Consider the following 22395-nt stretch of genomic DNA (forward strand, 5'->3'; position numbering starts at 1 on the left):
ACGCAAGGATAACAGAGTCTAGTTTGTTTTCGGGATTTTTTTGGATCAAGTTTAATCAACCTTAATCGTTATTTCGAAGGTACGCTAATCCTGAAACGAAATGATGTTCATTATTCTGAAAGATGTGTTAGTCCGAAAATGAAGCGAGGTTTGTAATTCCAAACGTTATTTCATTTTCGGACTAACGAACATCCAGCTATACCGAATTTGTATGTTTCGGAATAACTTACTTTCGAACGGTATACAGTAACCTTCTGAATAACGAACCTTCGGAATAACGAACCTACCTACTATAATAAACATCACCCGTTATCATCAAGTATAGGAGCTGGTAACTTGGTATCAACAAGACGCATGACTATAAGATATCGCTACATTTTGTCATTAGGGACATGCATTTACCAATTGTTAACGTTTAAATGGGTAGTTCCCAAATATACATGTGGATTGAGTGAATGCAACAATATTTGTAGGACACATCAGTAAAATTTTAGGAAAATCGGACATTCTACTCAAAAGTTATGAATTAGTAAAATTTACGTGCCGCCATGAAAGAAAGAGATGACGGTAATCTGTCAATCACAATAAACAATCCTGTATATTTCCTACCAATAGAGGGAGTTCGACATTCCATTTCATGAGACCGTGGCTGCTTTATCTGAAGCCATAAGATAAAGCAAGATGATCACCATGATATCATTTTTATATACGCACTTCGTTTGATGCAACACTATAATTGTCTTCAAGAGACGAAGGTCATCCATTCTTTAGTAGTTACACCCAACCAAGTCTTTCTTGAAGGATAGGCATTCTGTCTGCGCCTTGCGTATCACAGTTGGCAGAATTTCGCTCGAGAAATCAGAGAACAGGACAATGGAATACGGACAACAACCAGCAGAAGCTGTAAGCTTATTCATAATTATTCATTCATCTATAATAATTATTCATCTTTCTTTCTTTTTCATGAAGTACCATTTATTATTGACACGTCTGTATATGTTGTGGTCATTATGAAGTTGCCGAGAAACTTAACTTTGCGATAACTTGTAGACTATACTCGATACAGTATAAGCACCTATCCAGTTTGATGGTTGCAGAGTTACCGACAAGAATCAACAGTCAATATTACAGTAAAACATGTGAGTATTATGGCCATGCACAATATATTAGATGTTACAAGCATATACATTTGATTGTATTTGTAATAGCATAGCAGCCACATCGAGATACATGATAAAAATTATGATGAGTTTCATCAGAATACGAAGCGAGCTGACCAATTGCCAATGATTTTGTTTTAGCGTATATATATTATTCCCTTTCATGCTGTTATCACACAATGTAAACCAGGCAAATTAGGAAACTGTACATCTTGAAAACCACGTTTTATACATTCTTGGCCTGATACTTTATTGACAAGGCCATTGTGATGCTAAACGTCAATATCAATCTTTTTATAGATTGGCTGCTGATATCATTATTAAGGATTTTGGATCTTTGATATGAATGTGGCGACCAATTTGGCAAATATGGCTGATAATTGACAAATTTGCTCAACTGGAATGCACATAGAAAATATGGACTATTGGTATTCACACTTGAGTTAATCCCCTTAACAATCTTGGATAAAAATATCGGCATTAATAAGGAAATGATACAAAGACATGTCAAATTTTTGAAGCCAGTTTCAAACCTCTGGTATACCTTGACTATGTATTACGTTTAAGCACAAAGTTTACATGGTCCGTGTGGTCTTGGTATATATAACGCATTGCTCGTTGGTTTCGTCAGAAGATATGACCTGTTTGTATAATGTTTCTGTCTAATGAAGTGAGTGATGTTGCCTTTATATATGTGCAAAAAAAAAAGGGGGGGCAAGAAGACTAGACATGGGGTAATTTCTAAAAGATTCTTTCCCTTCACACCTAAATCAACAAGTAAAAAGGAAATAAGTGACCTGCATCAAATACAAGATTGGATGGCGTTTTATATATATATATATATATATATATATATATATATATATATATTAATCTGCTGTGTATTCTGGGAGCTACAACATAACGACAGTAGTAAACAGTTCGCTGCTATCGTTGATTTTTTTCTCTATTTTACTTTCGGCTGCAGAAATAGAATCTGATAAACATCTAGAACCAAGTTTTAAATGTGTATTATCCAAATATTTCAATAAGCCAGTTCGTAATTAGCTCATGTATACACATTGGTACAAATGACCTTTCTTTTTTCTCAGTTGGTTAGGCACTTCACTCGTTTTCAAAGCGGCATAATGTATGAGCTTGCCCGACGTAACAATTTATGGAATTCATGTTCAAAGAATGAACTTGCGTTTAGATCAGGTGATCAGAATACTCCATCAGTTGACAATTTAGCAGCAGGCATCTATTTCATTGTCTTGTATCGAATGCAATAACAGCCTATTTCCTTTTATATTGCGAAATACCATTCTTGCTGTCAGGTGGATGTGCTGGCAAGCACCATTTAGATAAGGATCACGTGAATAATCATCGCATCACAGATGCTTATCTCAGTGAATTCACAAACCAAAATGCCTGTTGGTACAAATTACCTTTTTCTGCTTATGGGCAAAGTGGAATTACGAACTGGTCTATTCAGCGGGTGACGCTATCCCAAGACACTTACTCTCGAATGAATACTATACAACACTTCGAACCTGGTATTATGGAATATACTGGTGATATACTGGATCTCTTTACACCGTTAATATTATTTCCTGAGTCAAACATGTCAAAAGACAATAGGAAAATAGCAATATCACAAGTAGAATTCAATACTGAATAGATAAAGCACGCATTAAGACCTCTCTGCGAACTGTAGACGACCATACACACCGTCAAAAGCTGTACTTAAATTATGCCCTCTTATCATTATAGTCATGTATCACAAACACTCAAAGACGAATCCCCGAGGACCAAACGGATCGGTCTGCACTTGTGAGAGGTATGAAACAATATCTGGCCCTGTCTTTGTATTCAATTTTCCGTGACTTTTTTTTCCTCTCTCATGACAAGGCAGTAAGGGTATCAGAATGTTCATTACCTTATCAAAGGCTAGATTTATATTCTTGCACAAAACTATCATCAAAGCTTTTATGACATCATCATCATTGTTATATCACTGCTATCATTGCATGATCACAAACAATTTATTTGTATTTTCAATTCAAAAGCCCGATGGGGATAAAGGTTATCCTCCACCGTACGACGCAGGGGCTCCCTACCCGCCAACGCAGCCCGGATACCCGCCGGCTCAGCCCGGATACCCCCCGGCGCAGCCCGGATACCCTCCGCCAGGCCACGGACAACCCGGTTACCAGCCACCGGTCTATGGCGCATCTCAGACAACAACGACTACGACCTATGTTGCTCCGGGTGGTCAACCTGTTGCTCAAACAATTGTGGTTCACGAAAAGTGAGTTGCGCCTTTCCTTTCTCGTTCATATACAATTATTCTCTCTCTCTCTCTCTCTCTTCCTTCCTTTCTTTTTTTACAAGGCATTGTCATCACATCACGTCACGTATTATGTGAAAGAATGATTGTTACACATAATTTGATCTTTTTTTTTTGGGGGGGGGGGGATATCTTATGTTGAAATAAATACCTGTACAGGCGAAAGAGGGACAAATTGTCACCTATCCTACTCGTAACCCACTCGTAACAAACTCGTACTTTCCTTGTATCCAACTCGAATCCCATCAGGCCATGTCAGGCTCTTTTTCCTGTTAGCACAAAGACTTGTTTAATGAAACGCATCTATTGAAAAAAGGTGTCACGATGTTAGAATTTTTTTACTTCCGATGGTGAAAATTTAAACCAAGGTATCTATTTTTCTTTAAACAGATCATTATTGGTCTATCTTACAATTTATATTGCAGTTTGTTTCTTATAATGTTTTCATTTTTCAGACCACCGATTAACCATTGTCTCCATTGCTGCATAAGCATTTTCTTCTGGCCCTGGTTTTTCGTTTGGCTTGCACTTGTAAGTATATATTTCTCATATATATATTTCACCATTTATGTATTTCCCCATATATATATTTCTCCATTTTCCCTCTCTTGTCTTTCTTTAAAACACAAATATATTTCTGACAAAATACTTAAAGTCGATATCATCTTATATCACACTGGGAGTTTCCAGTATGACTTGAATTGATCCTGAAGGATTTCACTGGATTTGATATTGCCTGGAACATACCAAAGACATTTGTACATACAGACTTATATGTACCTACTAAACAAAAATATTACAGACTTCCATAAAAAAAAAGTCTGTTGAATAGCCGTTAGAGTAATAATCATAATGTATCTACTCATGTTTTCCTCTTCCAACAGTGTTATTTTTTGCCGAGTTTGATTTATCATTTTTCTGTTGGCATATATTGCTCTCATATGTTGTAAAGCTCTGGGCGGATTTAGATGAAATGTGGTGGATATGTTCGTTACGTTTCTATGGCCTTAGCGGAGATTTGCACATTCAAACTTCATCTACCCCCCCCCCCTTATTCATTATTGAATCTCTAGCAGTATAAAAATGTATGGCATTGCGTCTTCTTTTTCGCACATTATTATAAAACCCCACGCTCACATAATAATACGAAGGACAATTCGCATAACATTACATACATCGCAGAATGTGTACCGTGTTAGCATTACACAGCAGAATTTCTGGCGGGATAAGCAGCCCTTTCGAATTCCTAGACATAGCTATATTTACTTCCCAAGTTCACAAATTCCTGAAACACAAGTGATGCTTAAACAAGAAACTGCGAAGCTGGTACAACGGCAATGGGATATGATGCGTATTCATACCTTGTCTTAACAACACAAAGGCATACCAAATCGATACTCAAACTGTTGAAACTTATCGAGGAATTTTTGATAACAAACGCTAACTTAGACTTTGATCCCTCATTAAGAGCCTAAAAGTGATAAGCAGACAAATTTAATGAGTCATAAAGAGAAACACTTCTCTGTCCGTTTCGACAAAAACCTGTGCTTCAATTAATAAGGTCTCTCTTTGTCACATTTTACTAACTTCCAAAGAATCTTATCATAAGCACAGATTGCAGAACAACATTCTTGTTGGTCATTGTGTGAACAGTAAATCAAATGTTTGTTTTTTTCTGGACCAATTCGGAATACCAGAATGCATTTTGTAATTTTTGATAAGATAATCTTGCATTTTGTTTTTCGTTTCGAGCTTTTTACAGGAATTACAATATCATTTCAGTCTTTGTTCTGTCGTTCGTAAAAATGTTACGGTTAGATGCCAATCTTTTGGGGTTATGACACGAAGGCAGTCACCATAAAATCAATACAAAGACCCAATATCTCTAAAATATTATCCTTTGGCTCGCGTAAACATACACACTTCCTGCATGAGGTACTATAGAATCCCGCTCCCACCCCCCCCCCCCCAAAAAAAAAACAGAAAGAAAGAAGAAGCAGAAACAGAAGAAGAATAATTTACAAGTCACCATAAGAAAAGGCATTATGAGGTTTGTCCTACACCTCTTTGCCAATTTATACTTTACATCTATCCTAAACTTTTGTTTCGACACAGATTTATGAATATGATGGCCTCCAGCTCTAAATGCTTTGCACAATCGAACGCATTCAAGCCGCGACATGTTTTTTTTTTTGTCGTCAACTCATAATATTGTCATTTTTCTATACTGTTTTTTGCAGTGCTTGACACAATGATTTCGGACGACGCCACGCCCATGTAGCTTCGATGGAAAACTCCCTTCTTCAGTAGCCTTCGTGTATTCGGAAGTGTCTCATTCATTTTAACTCATCCAACATGATATCGAAGCCAACGAGTCATTGGAGAAGGCCTTCTACCACATCTCAGTTTTGCAGCGCCAGCTCTAGAAAACTAAATTACACCCTCTTGATATATAAATCTATTCCCTCGGTATGATAAGCTGTTGGACATGCTACCATTGACCTCTCCACTCCATGGAAGGTAACTCCCGGGGCAGTTATACCAGGGCCCTGTTTCATGTAAAGATGGAATCAAACATAAGTCACAAAATCAAACGTAATTCAGCGGTCAGCCAATCAGAGGTGAATATTCAGAGACTTGTGTTTAATATGCTGTCGTATGTTCGATCTCAACTTTTATGCAACAGGGGCTGTGATATTAGTATCCTTTGAAATTAAATCCCAAGCAAAACCCAGGACAATATGTTTCATCTCCCTCGTTGGTACAGACAGAAGCAACCACTTCGATCAAATCTAAAGCAAAAAGAAATATTAACTCTGTTAATTTAGCGTGTTTGTTACATTCAAGTAGGTTATAAGTATGTTGGTAAATGATAGGGTTATAACCGTCCTCATGGAAATTTTAAAAATTGAAGAATCTTCATCTTAAGAAATTAAGGGATATTCTTATAAATACAGTTATTTATAGTTCAAAGTTTTTAACGTGGAATGCTTTTATCCCCATAGGTGGCAGAGTCATGATAGAAATATATGCCTGTGTTTTTTGCTAAGAGGAAGGTTAAGTTTGTTGTAGGGTTGACGCAAGAGGGATTTTGTACGCTAAAGTTTAACGATGATGATGTAATGGTATGCGAATTCATGACATCAGTTGAATGAGGGTATTTTTGTGTTTGTATTTTTGTAGATACATACGGTACTAAATTGAGTCTGAAATCTGAGGATTTGGAGGTCCAGAAGTGGAAACCAGGTGAACGCTGATCATATCAAATCGTCCAGCAAAATAACAATGTAAATCTATTAAGGAAATAAAAGACACATAACTCAATCTACGTCCTGTATGTAGATGCTCTAACATAATAAAGAATTGTGTTAATTATGTGAACTTGCTCAATACTGCAAAAGAATTATTGCCTGAAAAACAATCATGAATAGTCAGCGACATACGGTGCTGTATAGAACATGTAGGAATTGATATAGAGAATGGATTAGGAAAATTAGTATGATTTTGTGTCTAAATTTGTTTTGATTGTAATTACGTTATACTGTCGTTTGGCCGAGGACAAACTTTTTGCAACGTATTTTAAGGTCTGAAATCTTTGAAGTTCCGCTTTTTAAGTGTTCCGTAAACCACACTGCTTTGTAAATTCCAAAGAATACGCTTGGTTGTTTAATTTTTCTCGCGTGATAATGTGCGTACTTTTTTGTAGTTTACGACTGATGTAAATTTCCTATTATTAAAAAAACTGCGATGAACAAAATAATCTATCCGTTTTTACCTCCCATTTCCTCTTATTTGTGTTAATTTGAATCATTTTCTAAAAATCTTATGCATGGATTCATGTTTGCAATGTCCAAGTACATGTACATGGAATGTGTAAAGTGAAGCATTTTGATTACGAATCGAAGGTATCACATCACAAATGGATAGAGCAAGAGCGGGGGGGGGGGTCAATGTCTATAGTTACATTCACTCCACAAACACACACTCGACTATGCAATAATGATTGCTGATTGCTGTTTTTTTTTTTTTAGTAATTTCGTTTTTCAATAAGCAATCAAACATCATCATCAAAAAGACACAAAATAAAGCACACATAAAATCAATGATACTCTAAATCGTAAGTATCCGGGTCCATGCAATATCTCAATATCTAACCCTTTGATGTGGAAGGTAATGTTCGGGTTTGTTGGGGTTTTTGTTGTTGTTGCTTTTTTTAATGGGTTCCGACCCTTGGAACATGCACTCAAACGCACCCTCCTTTGTTTGTTCTATAATAAACCATTAAGACGTCATCTGTTGTTATAGTGACAGTAGCAACATTACATGATTTTTTTTTTTTTTTTTTGGGGGGGGGGGGCGTGTGTGTGTGTGTGTGTGTATGTGTGTGTGTGTGTGTGCGCGCGCGCGCCCGAGAGCGCGTATAAGAGTATAATCACTTCTGTTAACTTCGTTAAAAATGTGTGATTATTCTTTTACTTTGTACAGCGGTATCAGCTTCAATATCACATTTGAATAATATTGTTTGAATGGTAATGATAAAAATTATTGAAAAAAGGTGTGCGGGGGGGGGGGGGGGGCCTTGAATGGCTCCAGACCAGGGTGGAGGATTGAGAGGGGTATAGTGGTTTCTTCCTTCCCCCTTCCACTTTGATGGAAGGAATTTCGATTGCCCCCCCCTTTTTTTTTAAACCATAGCTCAACTGAGCATTGGCTCAAGTGAGCTGTTGCGTTCATTCGTCTTCCGGCGTACGTCGTGCGTGATTTTTTCCCAAAACCCCCAAATTAAAGCATCTTTCAACATCCTCTTGTCTAGAACAAGGAGCGACAGAAGAGCTTTGGTAGTGCTATGAGTAAGCCTAAGTAGGCCTACATGGTTGCCTACAGTTTGTTCATGTTGGATCTGAGTGCGTGTGTGTGTGGGGCGGGGGGGGGGACGAATTGGGGCTTAATTTTCACATTTTCAGCTTCTTCTTGAAACCCATGACGAACACTTACCAAATTCAGCAGTTAGCTCATAGCATTCCTAGGGTGACAGGATCTTAATTTGTTCAAGAAGGCACCCCGAAATTCCAATATTTTTCATGAACAGCTTAATAGGGATAACAACAACTCAGCGCTGCATATCAGTGAATAACGCAATTAGCAAAGCTAACCATAGGTGCTTTTGTCGTGCATGCTGTATGACCCGAGACGAAACTAAGGTCGACAAGTATCACACTGGGTCAATATTTGGTTTATAAACACACACAAGCACACACGTACAGTCACACGAGTGCACATATGCAACAGACACACAAATATACATCTATGTATACACAGTCACACCAGTCTCAATATATTGACACTTGTTCATATTGTATATGATCATGAAACATAATGAAACATATATGACTTTTGTGTCGGTATGTGTCGAGTTATAGGAACATTTATAGACGATTTCCAAAAGAGCATAATGACAGTTATGAAGTACTCCCTGTTGTTGGAAGGTGCAGTGTACTGAGTATCACTTTGTTTGTCTTTTTTTATTTGGTTAGTTTGGTTCGTTCAGGCCAAAGTCTCACTGACTTTGTTAATGGTTGTGTGCAAGGTAATCATTATCAGTTTCTATTCACGATGATGATAATTACATAAACTCGTAATGACACTCATGATTGTACCAATAAGGATATACCGATAACAATGATATCACTTATAATAATAACTGTAAAGAATAAGAACGACGAAAATGATATTTTCAGCGATCCTTAAAATCGAAATTCTATACAAAGTAACAATCCCAAGTGCAGAGTACAATTATCTTAAACTGAACAGCCGTGGGATTATGTTTTTTCTTCCACCGACATTTCCAAGTTAAAAGTTTCTACTTTCAACTCGTTTATTCATCTCATTTTCAAATTCAGTACAACAGTATTGAATTTTACAATACAAAACAAAAAGATAATCAATCAGTTACAAAATATCTGTGAAAATGAAAAAGAAAACTTGAATAAAGCCAAAAAGGCCTTGTAAAGTTAGTTCCCTTATGTACGACTATGCACAAAATAATTGAATTTTAAGGTACAAAGTGTAGACATAGGCAGAAAACCGACAAATACAACAAAACATAACATAACAAAACACACACATAAAAAAACTATAGACAAATGATATGACAGATTGACTATGTGTGATTTGCTAGAAGGTATCGTTTTAGATTACAGAAACGGTCTATTCGGGCGTAATCTCTAAAAGAAATATGGTAGAGGAAAATGAATAGCGCCATCATGTAGTATACCCCGCTGGAAAGAGGACGCTGTTTGCTTTGACACAACTGACAAATCTCTACTCAGTTTACTTTGTTACAAGGATTAAGGAAATCAACAAAGAACAAGAAATCTTGACCTAGGAATCAGATATCCATTATCGCTCAGTTGATTGCAATGGTCAGTTAAGGATTGGATGACCAATTCATGACTGCTTGGTCAGACGGCTTGAAATCGTGTCCACGTTGAAAACGTTAATATCGAGAACGGAGCAGGGAAATAGAAGGATCTCGAGGATGTCATGTCGGTTCATATAAACGCATCCTTAATGTTACACACGCATGTTTTCTCCGAAAATTTGAATTAACTTCAGGGAAATACGTGCTTGTGAAATCAGATCGTAACGTAATTAACAATGCAGGCATTGTGTTGTAATTACTGTGTCGGAATTATAGCAGTCTTGGTGAGTTCCATCCGAACGGGTGTAGCGGGCCCCATAGTGAATACGTCAGCAGGCGCTGTACAAGGTACGGTGAGCGTAATTTTTCTGTCATTATCCGTACATTTCGCTTTGATTGTAGTCTTTTACTTTCCTTATCATTTTTTCTAACTGTTTTGTTTTGATCCTTTGCTAAACATTCCTGTTTCTGTGAAGTAAATAGCTTCGACATTTCTGCGTTAGTGGTACACTTAAAGTAGGGTCAGATTGAAATACTTCAACTCCTAGCGTTGTAAGCATGGACAATCACAAATCAAAACCAAATTTCAACCCATATGAATGCATCATCATATTCTTTCTGTCTTTATGATTGTTCACGTATACATATCTGTTAACGTTCCAAACACCTTTGGGATGAACTACCAAACTGAACACTTCTCTTACCAGCTTAAGTTATCCTCGGCTCGTTATACTCATAGGGTGTGCATGGGTTTTCATTTCATCGGAGAAAGAATACCGCCTCAGAAGCATTCACTTGATAGAAAGTGTGACCAAATATTGGTCAGTCTTAGTTTACGACAAACATTGACGTGCAGAAATCATTGCAAACGTATGAACGTATTACACTTACAAAACGTTCACACACACACACACACACACACACACACACACACACACACAAAATCTTTCAGGCTACACCGACCATCTTGACGAGCGTTTCTACCTGCGGGTCGACAGGGATATCGACGTCTATCTCGGCATCCCGTTCGCTGAGCCGCCAATTGGCGATCTCCGATTTGCCAATCCTGTGCCGAAGGAGGCGTGGACAGGGGTGTGGAATGCCACGTATTTTCGACCGATCTGCCCGCAGGTCCTACCCGGTCGGCTCGGCGGTAAAGACGAAGACTGCCTTTACCTCAATGTCTACGTACCTCAGCCGGCGGTAAGTGTCTTTGTGAAAACGATGAAAGTATTAAATATATTTGCTAGATATATAAACTGTCAGCCACTAATCATCTGAGTGCTGAAAACCATCCTTCAAAATGCTAGGCAAATTTTCTTGACATTCAATTGAATCACCTTATTAGACACCGTGTCTTTTAATTTATTGTCATAACATGTCGGTCCTGATGTTGAAATAGGATTTATCTTGCAATACCACTCTGCTTTCTGCGTATAGAATAATTTCGAACGACAAAGTAAACTGGTTACAATTCACATATTATACATTTTGTTGCTGTCGGACATGTGGTATCCTTACCGGTAGTGCTAGAATGAAGAAGAGTAATGATCCTGATCTATTGGACATAATATTCCCTTCTAAATTGGATTAGATATTGTTTCATTACACTTATTTCTTCAACATTTTGTGCCGTTTAAAGAATATTGCGGGATGGCGAAAACTTGCTGTAAACTTGTTTTGCCTATACCCGCTGTCACACCCCTTCCGATCCCATGTTATCCGTGAACTGTGATCATAATAGGAGCAAATCCGTTTGACATGCATAGGGAGTTACAGGTAGCATTAGCACAATGGCAAACATCAATATCTACCAACTGATTGGGCGATCTTGGCTGACGAGAACCGATATCATCCTATCATTATTGCTATGTGACATCGGTCTAAACTGAGACGCTACACAGCGAACGTCGTGTGTGGACAGCTCAGAGGTTATAATCCGAGTTGTGGCCTACTTTGGCTGACTTTGACCCCGTTTACAGTGCGAGGCTCGGCCGCGGTTCGGCCGCGGCTCGGCCCAGCCCCGCTTCAGTGTAAACGCGCAAAAGGCCAAATGCGAGGCCAAAATTGGGCTCGCATTTGGCCTCGCTCTGGAGGTGGTCTCGGCCGCGGCCGAGTCGCGGCCGAGCCCGGCCTTTTCTCAGTGTAAACGTAAACTGGGCCAAATGCGCGGCCAATTTAGTCTGGCTTCCAAACCCTCTGCCTGTACTATTTCGCTGTTCAGGATATTAACCCCCTCAACGTCGAAAACTAGTATATAGTTTAAAGGACAAGTTCACCTTCATAAACATAAGGATTGAGAGAATGTAGCAATATTAGTAGAACACATCATTGAAAGTTTGAGGAAAATCGGACAATCCGTTCAAAAGTTATGAATTTTTGAAGTTTTTGTGCAGTAACCGCTGGATGAGAAGACTACTGCAGTGTATGAAAAACTTAGATGTCACATGCGTACAACAATATAAGGAAAATATAAAGAGATTTTCACAAAATTTCTTCTTTTGAAAAAAGTACACATTCCCTTGACTCGTTACCGACATATGTTATGGGTAATATTATTCCCCCTGCCCTTTAGAAAAGGGCAAGTCAAGTGCTCTTTTATTATGCGAAAAAAGTGAAAATATGTTAAATTTTCTTTACATTTTCTTTATACTGTTGTACGCATATGACTCATAAGCAATAGTAGTCTCCTCATACAGCGGTTCCAACACAAAAATTTGAAAAATTCATAACTTTTGCATCGATTGTCCAATTTTCCTCAAACTTTCACTGATGTGTTCTACTAATATTGCTGCATTCTCTCAATCCTCATGTTTATAAGGGTGAACTTGTCCTTTAAGGTGTTTTTGTCCTGCAAAGGATTTTTTCCTTCGGCAAAGGCCTTTGCCACGGAATTCGTTTGGCAAAGGGTCTGAAAACCAGACAATACCAAATTTGTTCACAAGCAGAGCGCCAGTACGACAACATTATTGAAAGGTTTGAATCAAAAGCGCGGCCGAGCCCGGCAGTGTAAACGGACAAAATTGCGGGGCCCGGCCTTGCAATTGAGGCTGGGCTCAGCCGCGGCTCGGCCGCGGCTCGGCCCAGCCCCGCACTGTAAACGGGGTCTACGTGGATTAAAAATCCGTCTAACCACAAATTTGCTTGTACCTTAGCAACATTTCTGAATGCTCTTGCAGCTCCAAGATATAATTCATGTGTCCAAATCGACAGTGGTACAACGTATTTTCTCACCTAACATTAGGCACCACCAATAGTAGGGGACCTAACCTGTAATTACCACGTTGAAGCGTCACACAGGGACTGAACAGTTACGGCATTCCATCTTGTAAACCAAAATGGTTACAGGTCGTTATTCCGAAGGTTCGTCGATCAGAAAATAAAATAAGCTTCGTTATTCCGAAGGTTTATTCATACGCACCGTCTATACATTTTCGGATTAACGAACCCTATATCATTTTCTGATAAACGAACCTCCGGAATAACAAACGAACCTTATTTCATTTTCGGATTAACGAACCTTCGGAAGAAAGAACATCACCCAACAAAAATGTATATCTGTTCAAAGGCTGAGGACACCGAAAACTGTCCATCAAAGTATGTGAAAGCCCAGTAGATTTCAAAATTGACAGCTTTGTTTATTTAGCAATAGAGATAACGGTTTGAAGTCATTTTCGCCGACTATACCTAGGCATTATCAGGATTGAATTAAGAAGGGAAGTCACACAAGCACGAATTCTGTCATTTTATGTCATAGAGTGTTGATGCCTAATCTATCTTCTATTTTTTTTTGTCAATTTCTTCGCACTGACAACTTGTACTCATAGGCGAATCCAATGGATACTCGTATAAAAAAGTAAAGATTACGATAGAATTTTCGGTCTATGTTGAACATGCACACGTTGCATTGTTTGGTCGATTACACTGTGGAACATGACGTATTCCCGCGTCAGCACAGTATTGGCATTAGAGTTGACCCTTACTGTGCCAGGGATTTTGGACTTTTTGCGTCAATCAGCACTCAAAAGCACACAGAGGGTTAAATGCAGTATTGCCGCTTCACCTGCTGTATAAAAGCAATGTGTGATCATGCTATAAGCTGCAACACGTTCATTCGGAATAAACTGTGACACAAAAACAACCATGACAGCAACAACGACAAAACACTTTTAAATTCTTTAGGTCGATAAAGCAGGAAGAGTTGCCGGAAACGCATGTAACTAATTTGCTTGCTGTAACTTGTACCACTCTGCTATCTACTTAAAGGTGAACCTCTTGCCGGTGATGGTATGGATTCACGGAGGTGCGTACAACACGGGTACTGGAGGACGGGCCTGGTATGGCGGCTCGGCATTGGCTGCTTTCGGTGACGTCATCGTGGTAACCATAAACTACAGACTTGGCCCTTTTGGATTTCTCAGTACAGGTATCTCGGAAAGAATCGTTTTAAGTGGCGGTGGCTGAGGTATGGAGAAAAATTAGAAGAAAAAGGATAAAAAGAAGGAAAAAGTCATAACAGTTGATTCAATCACAGCTGTCATCGATCAAGGAAATATAGTATTCGAAAGTTTAAAGTATAATACTAGTAAACGCATCGGTAGACCACGTATTTTATCATAAGGAGAGTGGTGTTATACGTATAACCTTTTTAACAGCTAGTTCTACAGCTGTCAGCTGCAGCAACGCCTATACTGGGTATAATAAAAGTAGTAGACGCTATATCTATTGATAATATTGATTCCGATAACAACATCGACACTCATTGCAATAAATCCTGTTGTCTATCCCTTTCTTCATGAGACCTCTGTAATAGTAAATGCGAATGATAATTGATCATGTAGGACATGAACTGATATTGAATATGCGGACTTTGCCACACCAAGGAGATACTAGGCTCGCCTAATACCTCCTTGGCCTCACAATAAGCACAACAATTGTCATTTGATTGAAAGTGTTCGATCTGCTTGATTTCAAGTGATGAAAAGATAAAAAGGAATTCTGGACATTTAACACAAAAATTTATTCTACAGTCATTTTTTCTTAATTAAGAGGAGGCAGATAATAGATGATTTTGAAAAAGAAAACGCAACCTCTTGAAAACAAGTCTTGTAGTAATCAGTGGTGATATCCCAGAAAGTGTAAAATTTGTGATGAACCTATTTATTTTTTCTTGCCAGGGCTAAACATTTCTGCAAAAGCAACATTTTGTATCAGAATTTCATGCAGATGATATTTACGTACAGTAACCTGCGTAACGAAAAGTGAAGTGCGAATTTGTGGTGCCCTTATTAACTAACCTCGTCACGCAGTGGAAAGATATCTCAACGCATATCACCATACCTCAAATTTATGAAATACTGTCTTAGCATTTGCAACAAGACGTCTTTGTGATTCTACATGTTCTATGTCTTTCTCTAATCTAAGCTGCTTATGAATTATTCTTGGCGATAACTCGTACCGACAGGAGATGAGTCAGCCCCGGGAAACTTCGGGATGATGGACCAGGTGCTGGCCTTAACTTGGTTGAAGGATAACATAGTCCGTGAGTATATTTTAGCACCTCCGTTTCGTTCTGTTTGCATAAAAAACTAACAAAAGTCACCTTTTTATCTATTCCCTTAATCTGTCCTTTGAGTTTGTCTACTTTCGTCTATTCATCCTTAACCGTTTATGTGCCAAATGTGCGCTAATTTCACGCACAAATCTATCAATAGGAAATCAAAGTGGCCCGCAGAGGGTTAATCTAATGTAACCCCTTCGAGTTTGGAGTCTGATTCGTGCCGTAGCAAACATACAGGCACCTTTCCATTTCTGCTCCCCAAATGTGATGCTGTCATTGTTCAACAAACATCTCATTTTCTGCTAAAAATGCTTTCAAGTGACTTCGAATTTCGAGGTATGGAAAATTCTTTGCCTCCGTTTTGTTGATAATTACCCCATATCTAATTTGATGCATAGCTGATCATACGCTGTCAATATTGTGGATTTCCTTTGTAATGTCGCACACAGTTTATTCAAATATTCTCAAGGACCTGCTCTCTTTAAAGTTTATCAACTGAGAGTTGTTCTTATCATGCTTATAGGAGCATGATTACTGTCATGATAACAATATTCATACGTTCCTTGCGCTGATTAACTACGTAAAGTAATTTTCAGTCTGATATGCGGTTCTGTTCTCGCCTTTCCACTACTACAGAAGTAGATAATGCATTTGTCAAACCAGAACAGTTTGTGATGATCCTATAGCTGGTGAATCTGGCATCAAAGGACAGACGATAGAGCGTCTACTGCTGTGGCTATTCAATAACCCAAAATGCTCTTTGATTGCGACCCAGATTTCGGCGGCGACCCGACGAGGGTGACACTGTTCGGCCAGAGCGCCGGCGGGACAAGCATTGGCCTGCACGTCGTGTCGCCCATCAGTCAAGATCTCTTCCAATATGCCATCATGCAGGTAGGGAGAGCAGTAAATTCTTGAATGATCAATCGCTCATGACAACGTACTGTTATCTTAATAACTGGACATAGAGATAATGTATACGCCATACTGTCATCAAGCACTTAATTGATATTCAGTTGATAGCAAACACATCATTGTGGTGGTAAATGTCGTCATAACTCTGCATGGCACAGGATGAAAAATTAATACTCCTTTACATCTTTTACACAAATGACATAAGATAGTGAAGGGATAAATCAGTTTTGAATTATTACCAAGAAATTTGTTTAGGTTTATTATGAAGATCGTGACAAGCTATGATTCGATACATTTCATATTGTACTACTCTCATGACTGTTGACCTGGTAAGTACTTTTGTGACATCATCGTGCTGCGTTTAAGTTTACGATTTTAAGACAATGTATAAAATAGTTTCGCGTGCGCTTTCTCTTTCCATCTCCCTCTCCTCTCATCTCTGTTTTTTATTGCTTTTTTGTTTTGTTTTGTTTTTGTTTTTGTTTGTTTGGGTTTTTTTTTTCAGAGCGGAAGTACTTTGACCCCTTTCGGCTTTTCGGACGACGCAGCGCGATCCCGCGAGGAGGCGTTCCGGGTCGGGGAGAACCTCGGCTGCCAGACCACTACCAGCCGAACTCTCATCGCTTGTCTGCGCCGGCGGTCGACGGCACAAATCCTTGCCAGCGCTCTGTCGGTAAGACGCTAAAATTTGTCGGACTGAAACGGACTGTCAGGCAAGCAAACATTATCAATCAAACAAACGATAAAACCACGGTTAAACAGTCAGGTAAAGATGCAAAAATTCGCCAGCAAGAAATCTGTAAGCTGGAAGGATCTTACTTTTAACCATCATAAAACATCATTTTTTTCGATGGCATGGTTTTCAATTTAATGAGTAAAATGTATGCAATGACAAAAAAAAAAGTAGTTTGATGTGATTTTGATATGAAGATAAAAGATAAGTATGGAGTGAGTATATTACACACAGTTATTAGAATATCATATCACCGAGTGATTCATTCGGGATCTGTGTAGTTTTCCCTAGGAAGTCTTCATCTCACATGTCACGTGGTTACATTGCCACAATGGATGATCATATCTATATTTGTCTCCAACAGTTCTCCTTCCTGTCGGCACCCGTCATCGATGGGTTATTCCTCCCCGATAACCCGGAAGTGCTGGTTGCGCAAGGTCGGTTCAAGCGCACCAATGTCCTCCTGGGTTCGAACCACGACGAGGGCACGGCCTGGGCGCTGGCGGCGTTTCCCCGCAGTATGACGGCGGACGAACCGCCTCACATGGACCGCGACACGTACGATATGTGGCACGGCCGATTCACGTACGGCTTCGTCAACGACTTGGTGCTAAAGGCCATGAACCAGGAATACTTTAACTGGACACGAGTGGACAACCAAGAGGCTGATTACTTAGAGTCTTTCGTTGCCGAGGTGAGTCCATAGTGTAAGGCGGCTTTTTGGTCAACCAAGAAGGTTGGTTCTACGCAGGGTGCGTCTTTACTTCTATAAAGTGTCACTCTTTCAGAAGTTTTTTTGTTTTGTTTTGTTTTGTTATTGCCAAGGCATTGCCTATCACAGCTGCAGGCTCACAGCCTTGTAAAACATAATCTAGTTTGTGTCAAGAAGGATATTGCTCGTGAGACATCCCTGACATGGTGTGTTTGCCCACACCAGCTAGATTCTCGATCGAGTCCAAGATTTCCTGGCTCTCAGTCCGTAAGCATTATCTACTACTCCACAGCGATTCCACAATTCGTAAGCAGAGTTAAAAAGACGATTTTAAGGGGATAATCAGACGAACTGATAGTCAACTAATAGGGGTATGATGTTGTGGTTTCCCCGTTCGTCATGCGAAAGAGCAAGAAAATCAAGAAAACAAAACCCCAAGAACTCATCGTAGTTTTCCCAATAAATAATGATTAACTTGTGCATGTAGTTTGATAAGCTACAGAATTCAAGGTTACCATCTATTCAGTATGCTATACACAATCATGATGGCACCGGTTATTCAAAATTTTCCTTGTGGATCCTGAGCTCAAACGTCATTCAGAGATAGTTATGACAACTTGACAAGCACAAGTCAAGAACCCTCGAACCATACCACGCTGTCTGAACAAAACCAAAACTCCATCAATAAAAATCTTCCTCCGCAGCATCCTCCTCCTCCCCCTCCTCCTCGTTCAATTCTTTAAATTTTCTTTCTTCATCTCATTCTTCTATTATTACTCTCTCCGCGTCCAATCAGATCACAGATCAGACATTCGTGGCGCCCGCCGACGCGCTTAGCCGTGCGTACGCGGAGCGCGACGCTGGTGACGTATACCTTTACCACATGACGCACGTCCCCACTGTATCGGTGTACCAGATCACGAAACTCGCCATAGGACCTGGCTGGATGGGCGTTACGCACGGTGAGGAGTTCCAGTACGTATTTGGCTGGTCCTTCCTGCCAGAGGTCGACCAATCGAGAGCAATCCTACCTCCCTTTGAAAAGACCTTTATGGCGGACGTCATGAGATACTGGACAAATTTCGCCAAGAATGGGTAAGATGTTACGTTGTTGTTTTCTTTTTCAAAATTTACTAAGCAGCTAAGTAAATAGAGTTGATTTTAATCTTAAATTCTTTGGATTCTATTCTATTTCTTTTTCAGATTTAAGAACAGTGCTGTAGACAAGCAATATTCAATGTGATATCACAATGGCAAGACGATGAAGTGTACTCAATCTACTTTGCATCAAGAAATGTGCAGTGTATCTGGTCAAATGTGGTTTTCTGTACTAAGTTTTAATCTGCACAGGACACGAGACATCTAATTCTTTCCAGGTGTCTGCTTTTGAGTTGTGGAAGATGCAGTGTTCCTTGGATTTGATGCAATAGAATAACTCTCTAGAGGAGGATGGCACTCTTCTGAAAATATCTTAAATTTTTACATCTTGTTATGTTCTGTCGTTGAATTTTAGTTATGAAAACAGAAACTGTAGGTAGCCTAATTACTGACTAAGCCAGGGACAATTCTTCTTACTCGCCTACATTCGTCAGAAACCCAAATTCTCCCGCGACTGTGACATGGGCAAAGTTCAGTGTACCGGAAATGCAGTACCTGAGGCTCGAACCCGTGTTCTCAACAGACAGAGCCCTTCGGGCAGACACGTGCAGCTTCTGGAACACCTATATACCTGAGCTCGTGGACGTTTCACGTAAGGCTTAAAAATTGCCTTTTCAAATTTGTCTCCCTCTCTCGGTTATTATCATGCTGCCTTCTTATAGACCAGTTCGCAGTTACCCATGGTTCAAAATATATGACCCCGAATTTTAAACCATCAAACAAGACGTGAAGCTACATATTATCCACTTTCCTAATCCAACTCGCTTTTATCATGTTTATGTTAACAAGCTATCTAAGATCTTTAGAATGTTCTCTCACTGCAAAGTAAAGAAAACTGCTAAAGGCGCTGTTTATGGCACTGTTCATTATCAGATCTTTGTCTCATTATGTCTTTTTTTTTCTGAGATGACTTTCATCTACTCATGAATGCGCAGAATTTAACTCCGAACTGACCTAGGAAGATAACCATTCATAATGAATATGACTGTCTAATTATTTCCTCCATATTATACATGTAGTGCAAAGTGGTAGGGGTCCTGTATTGTACAGTATCTAATGTTCCCATTTATCATACATGTATTTAAGTTGTACCCTTTAGAAGTAGCTCTAAGAGACCTCGGTTTTTAAACATTCCGTTTACAACAATCATTATTGCAATCTCTGTCGTAAATCTGACGCAAACTTTCATGGTTCGACAATAACTTGTATTTGTTTTTTTGTTTTTTTCGCCATATGTGTTTACGGATTTTACAACGTTCTTCTTTCGGACGACACTCTGCTCATTATCTTTCTATTTACTGGCATGACTGGTTTCGAGTACAGCAAATAAAAAAAAAAATGAAATGAAAATCGTAAATCTCATCATTATAGATTTTTAGCTTGATATATTTTTCTATTTAATGAGCGCAGCGGAAACTTGCTATATTCCTTTTCTGTGATAACGATCAAGCAACACTCTTTTTGAGTGGATTTGTTAGAGGGAGCTTTGTACGTCTTGCTAATAGAATGAACCAGTTCAAGTGATAGTTCGGTTTATGCACAAGCATAGCAAGCACACTGTGGCAACGTTTTCATCAATACTGCAGGGGATATTGCTTCAACCTTGACGAGAGCGTCGACTTCAACGAGAGCCTCGTCGACATCGACTCGTCACAGAGATCGTTTGTGGTGGAGTTCGAGCTGGACAGCAGAGAACGTGCGACGGTCACATCCCCAGCAGTTTTGGAAAGACGTCACACCGTGAACGATAAAGTGATTAAAGCTTTGCCAAGTTCAACGAAGAGGGCGCTCAACCCTTTTACAATAATTTTCCATATCGTCCTTTACTGAGCAGAGACAAGTACACACTGCAACAAAACGCGTGCGAAATTAAAGAAGACATGCTGTATTGTCTTTTATAAAGCGGTTCTTGTTTGATGTATAGGAGCTTATGAAGGAATTCCAGAACGACACCGGTATGTCACCTATCATGGATTTTCAGCGAATTTAATGCGACATTTTCAAGATAGTATTAGCGTTCTCCTTGACATGAGCAGTTGTATGGTAGTAAAATCGGTAAAATTGATGAAATGGTTTAAAAAAAATGAACGCAGTAAAATAGGAGAATGAAGAGTAAGAAGAATAATTATGATTTTACTCTACCAGTTGTCGACTTCTCAACTGTCATTAAGCAGCTGTCAGTTACACACGATTAAAGCATCTTATCATGAAATTTGCATGTACAATGCAGGTGGAGAATGCTATGTTATCATGTGAGAAAACCGCCAGGGAGCCGCCAAGGTATAAGGTTGGCAGGTTGACGAAAAGGTTACGAGCGAAATGAGACTTCGGCACTCCACGCGATAAAACCAGTGGGAAAATAGCCACGTGGCATGGAGTTCTTTATCACTCGATAACAACTCTAACACACTGAACACCATTAGGTCAATGTAACAACGCAGTTCGCTGTAATTTTACATGTTGCTTTTGATCATTGTTTTAAACAACATGAGTGGAAGCTTGGGGAATGTAACGGTATTAAATGTAAATGGAATAAGCGGACTTGAAAATTTTATTCACTGCTTATGTCGAATTTAAGGGAAATTATTCAAAGAAGGCTTTTGGACTACGTACAGGAGAAGATGGAAAATGGAAAAAAATGGACGAAATAAAGGACTAAAGAGGAAAAATGTGGAAACCAAATTCAAATCAACTCAAAGGATGTTCCATGGACGGCCTTTAAACGAAATGATAAAGAGACGGGCTTTGTATCGTATTTAGTTGTTAAAATGGTATGACAAGTTTGAAGTTGCATAAGTGGTTTCTCAACTCAAGCTTTGCTATTTGAGATGGTGTTTTACTTTTTTCACTTTCCGATGCCCCCATAAAGGTATTATGTCACCTTTGCGCATTTTGTAAATTTTTAAAACTATATCGTCGAATGTTATGTTGTAAACTTAATTGAATTGTCTTCGGAATAAATGGTACTGATGTGTTCTGAACTGTGCGCCCTGCTAAATGTTCCTCTAGTTCCGTAGGTATTACATAAATCAGTGCCATCATCACTCAATGTATGTTGTTCTTATGATAAAACTGTTATTAATGTCAATAACATCATCATCATCATCATCATTAATGCAGTATACATCGAATTATAATGTAAGGGTTGGACTCGAGTACTTGTACCAAAGTATTGCTGTTTAAAAACTAAATTTGGAATGCAAGTTTGGGCAAACAACGATACTCGAGCTATCATGGTCAATCTACTACATCGCTGTATAACTGTACTGTTGTAGTATTAGAATACAATCAAAATCTAATTGATAAATGTGAAGATCTTATGAAAATTCAAACCCAAATTGGTCAAGGCGTGACACTCCCTCAGATGTCTTTCCTGTGTTGGACAATGTATTTGTTTGTTTGGTCGC

At 39.0% G+C, this 22395-nt stretch overlaps 1 protein-coding gene across 1 annotated transcript; it reads left to right on the plus strand.

Moving 5' to 3' along the window:
• The first annotated feature begins 3212 nt into the window (after positions 1–3212).
• Positions 3213–20732, plus strand: LOC139736476 (acetylcholinesterase-like). The gene is made up of 12 exons (XM_071647227.1): positions 3213–3450; positions 6673–6735; positions 10187–10258; positions 10863–11113; positions 14177–14336; positions 15375–15452; positions 16246–16364; positions 16891–17058; positions 17483–17812; positions 18627–18925; positions 19423–19580; positions 20575–20732. Exons 1-12 carry the CDS (start codon positions 3213–3215, stop codon positions 20730–20732), a joined length of 2094 nt encoding a protein of 697 aa, XP_071503328.1.
• Positions 20733–22395: the final 1663 nt, after the last annotated feature.

This window comes from Diadema antillarum, unplaced genomic scaffold, assembly GCF_040938485.1.
Source record: "Diadema antillarum isolate AM-2024a unplaced genomic scaffold, OU_Dant_1.0 seq00000649_RagTag, whole genome shotgun sequence".
In the NCBI taxonomy this organism is placed as follows: Eukaryota; Metazoa; Echinodermata; class Echinoidea; order Diadematoida; family Diadematidae; genus Diadema; species Diadema antillarum.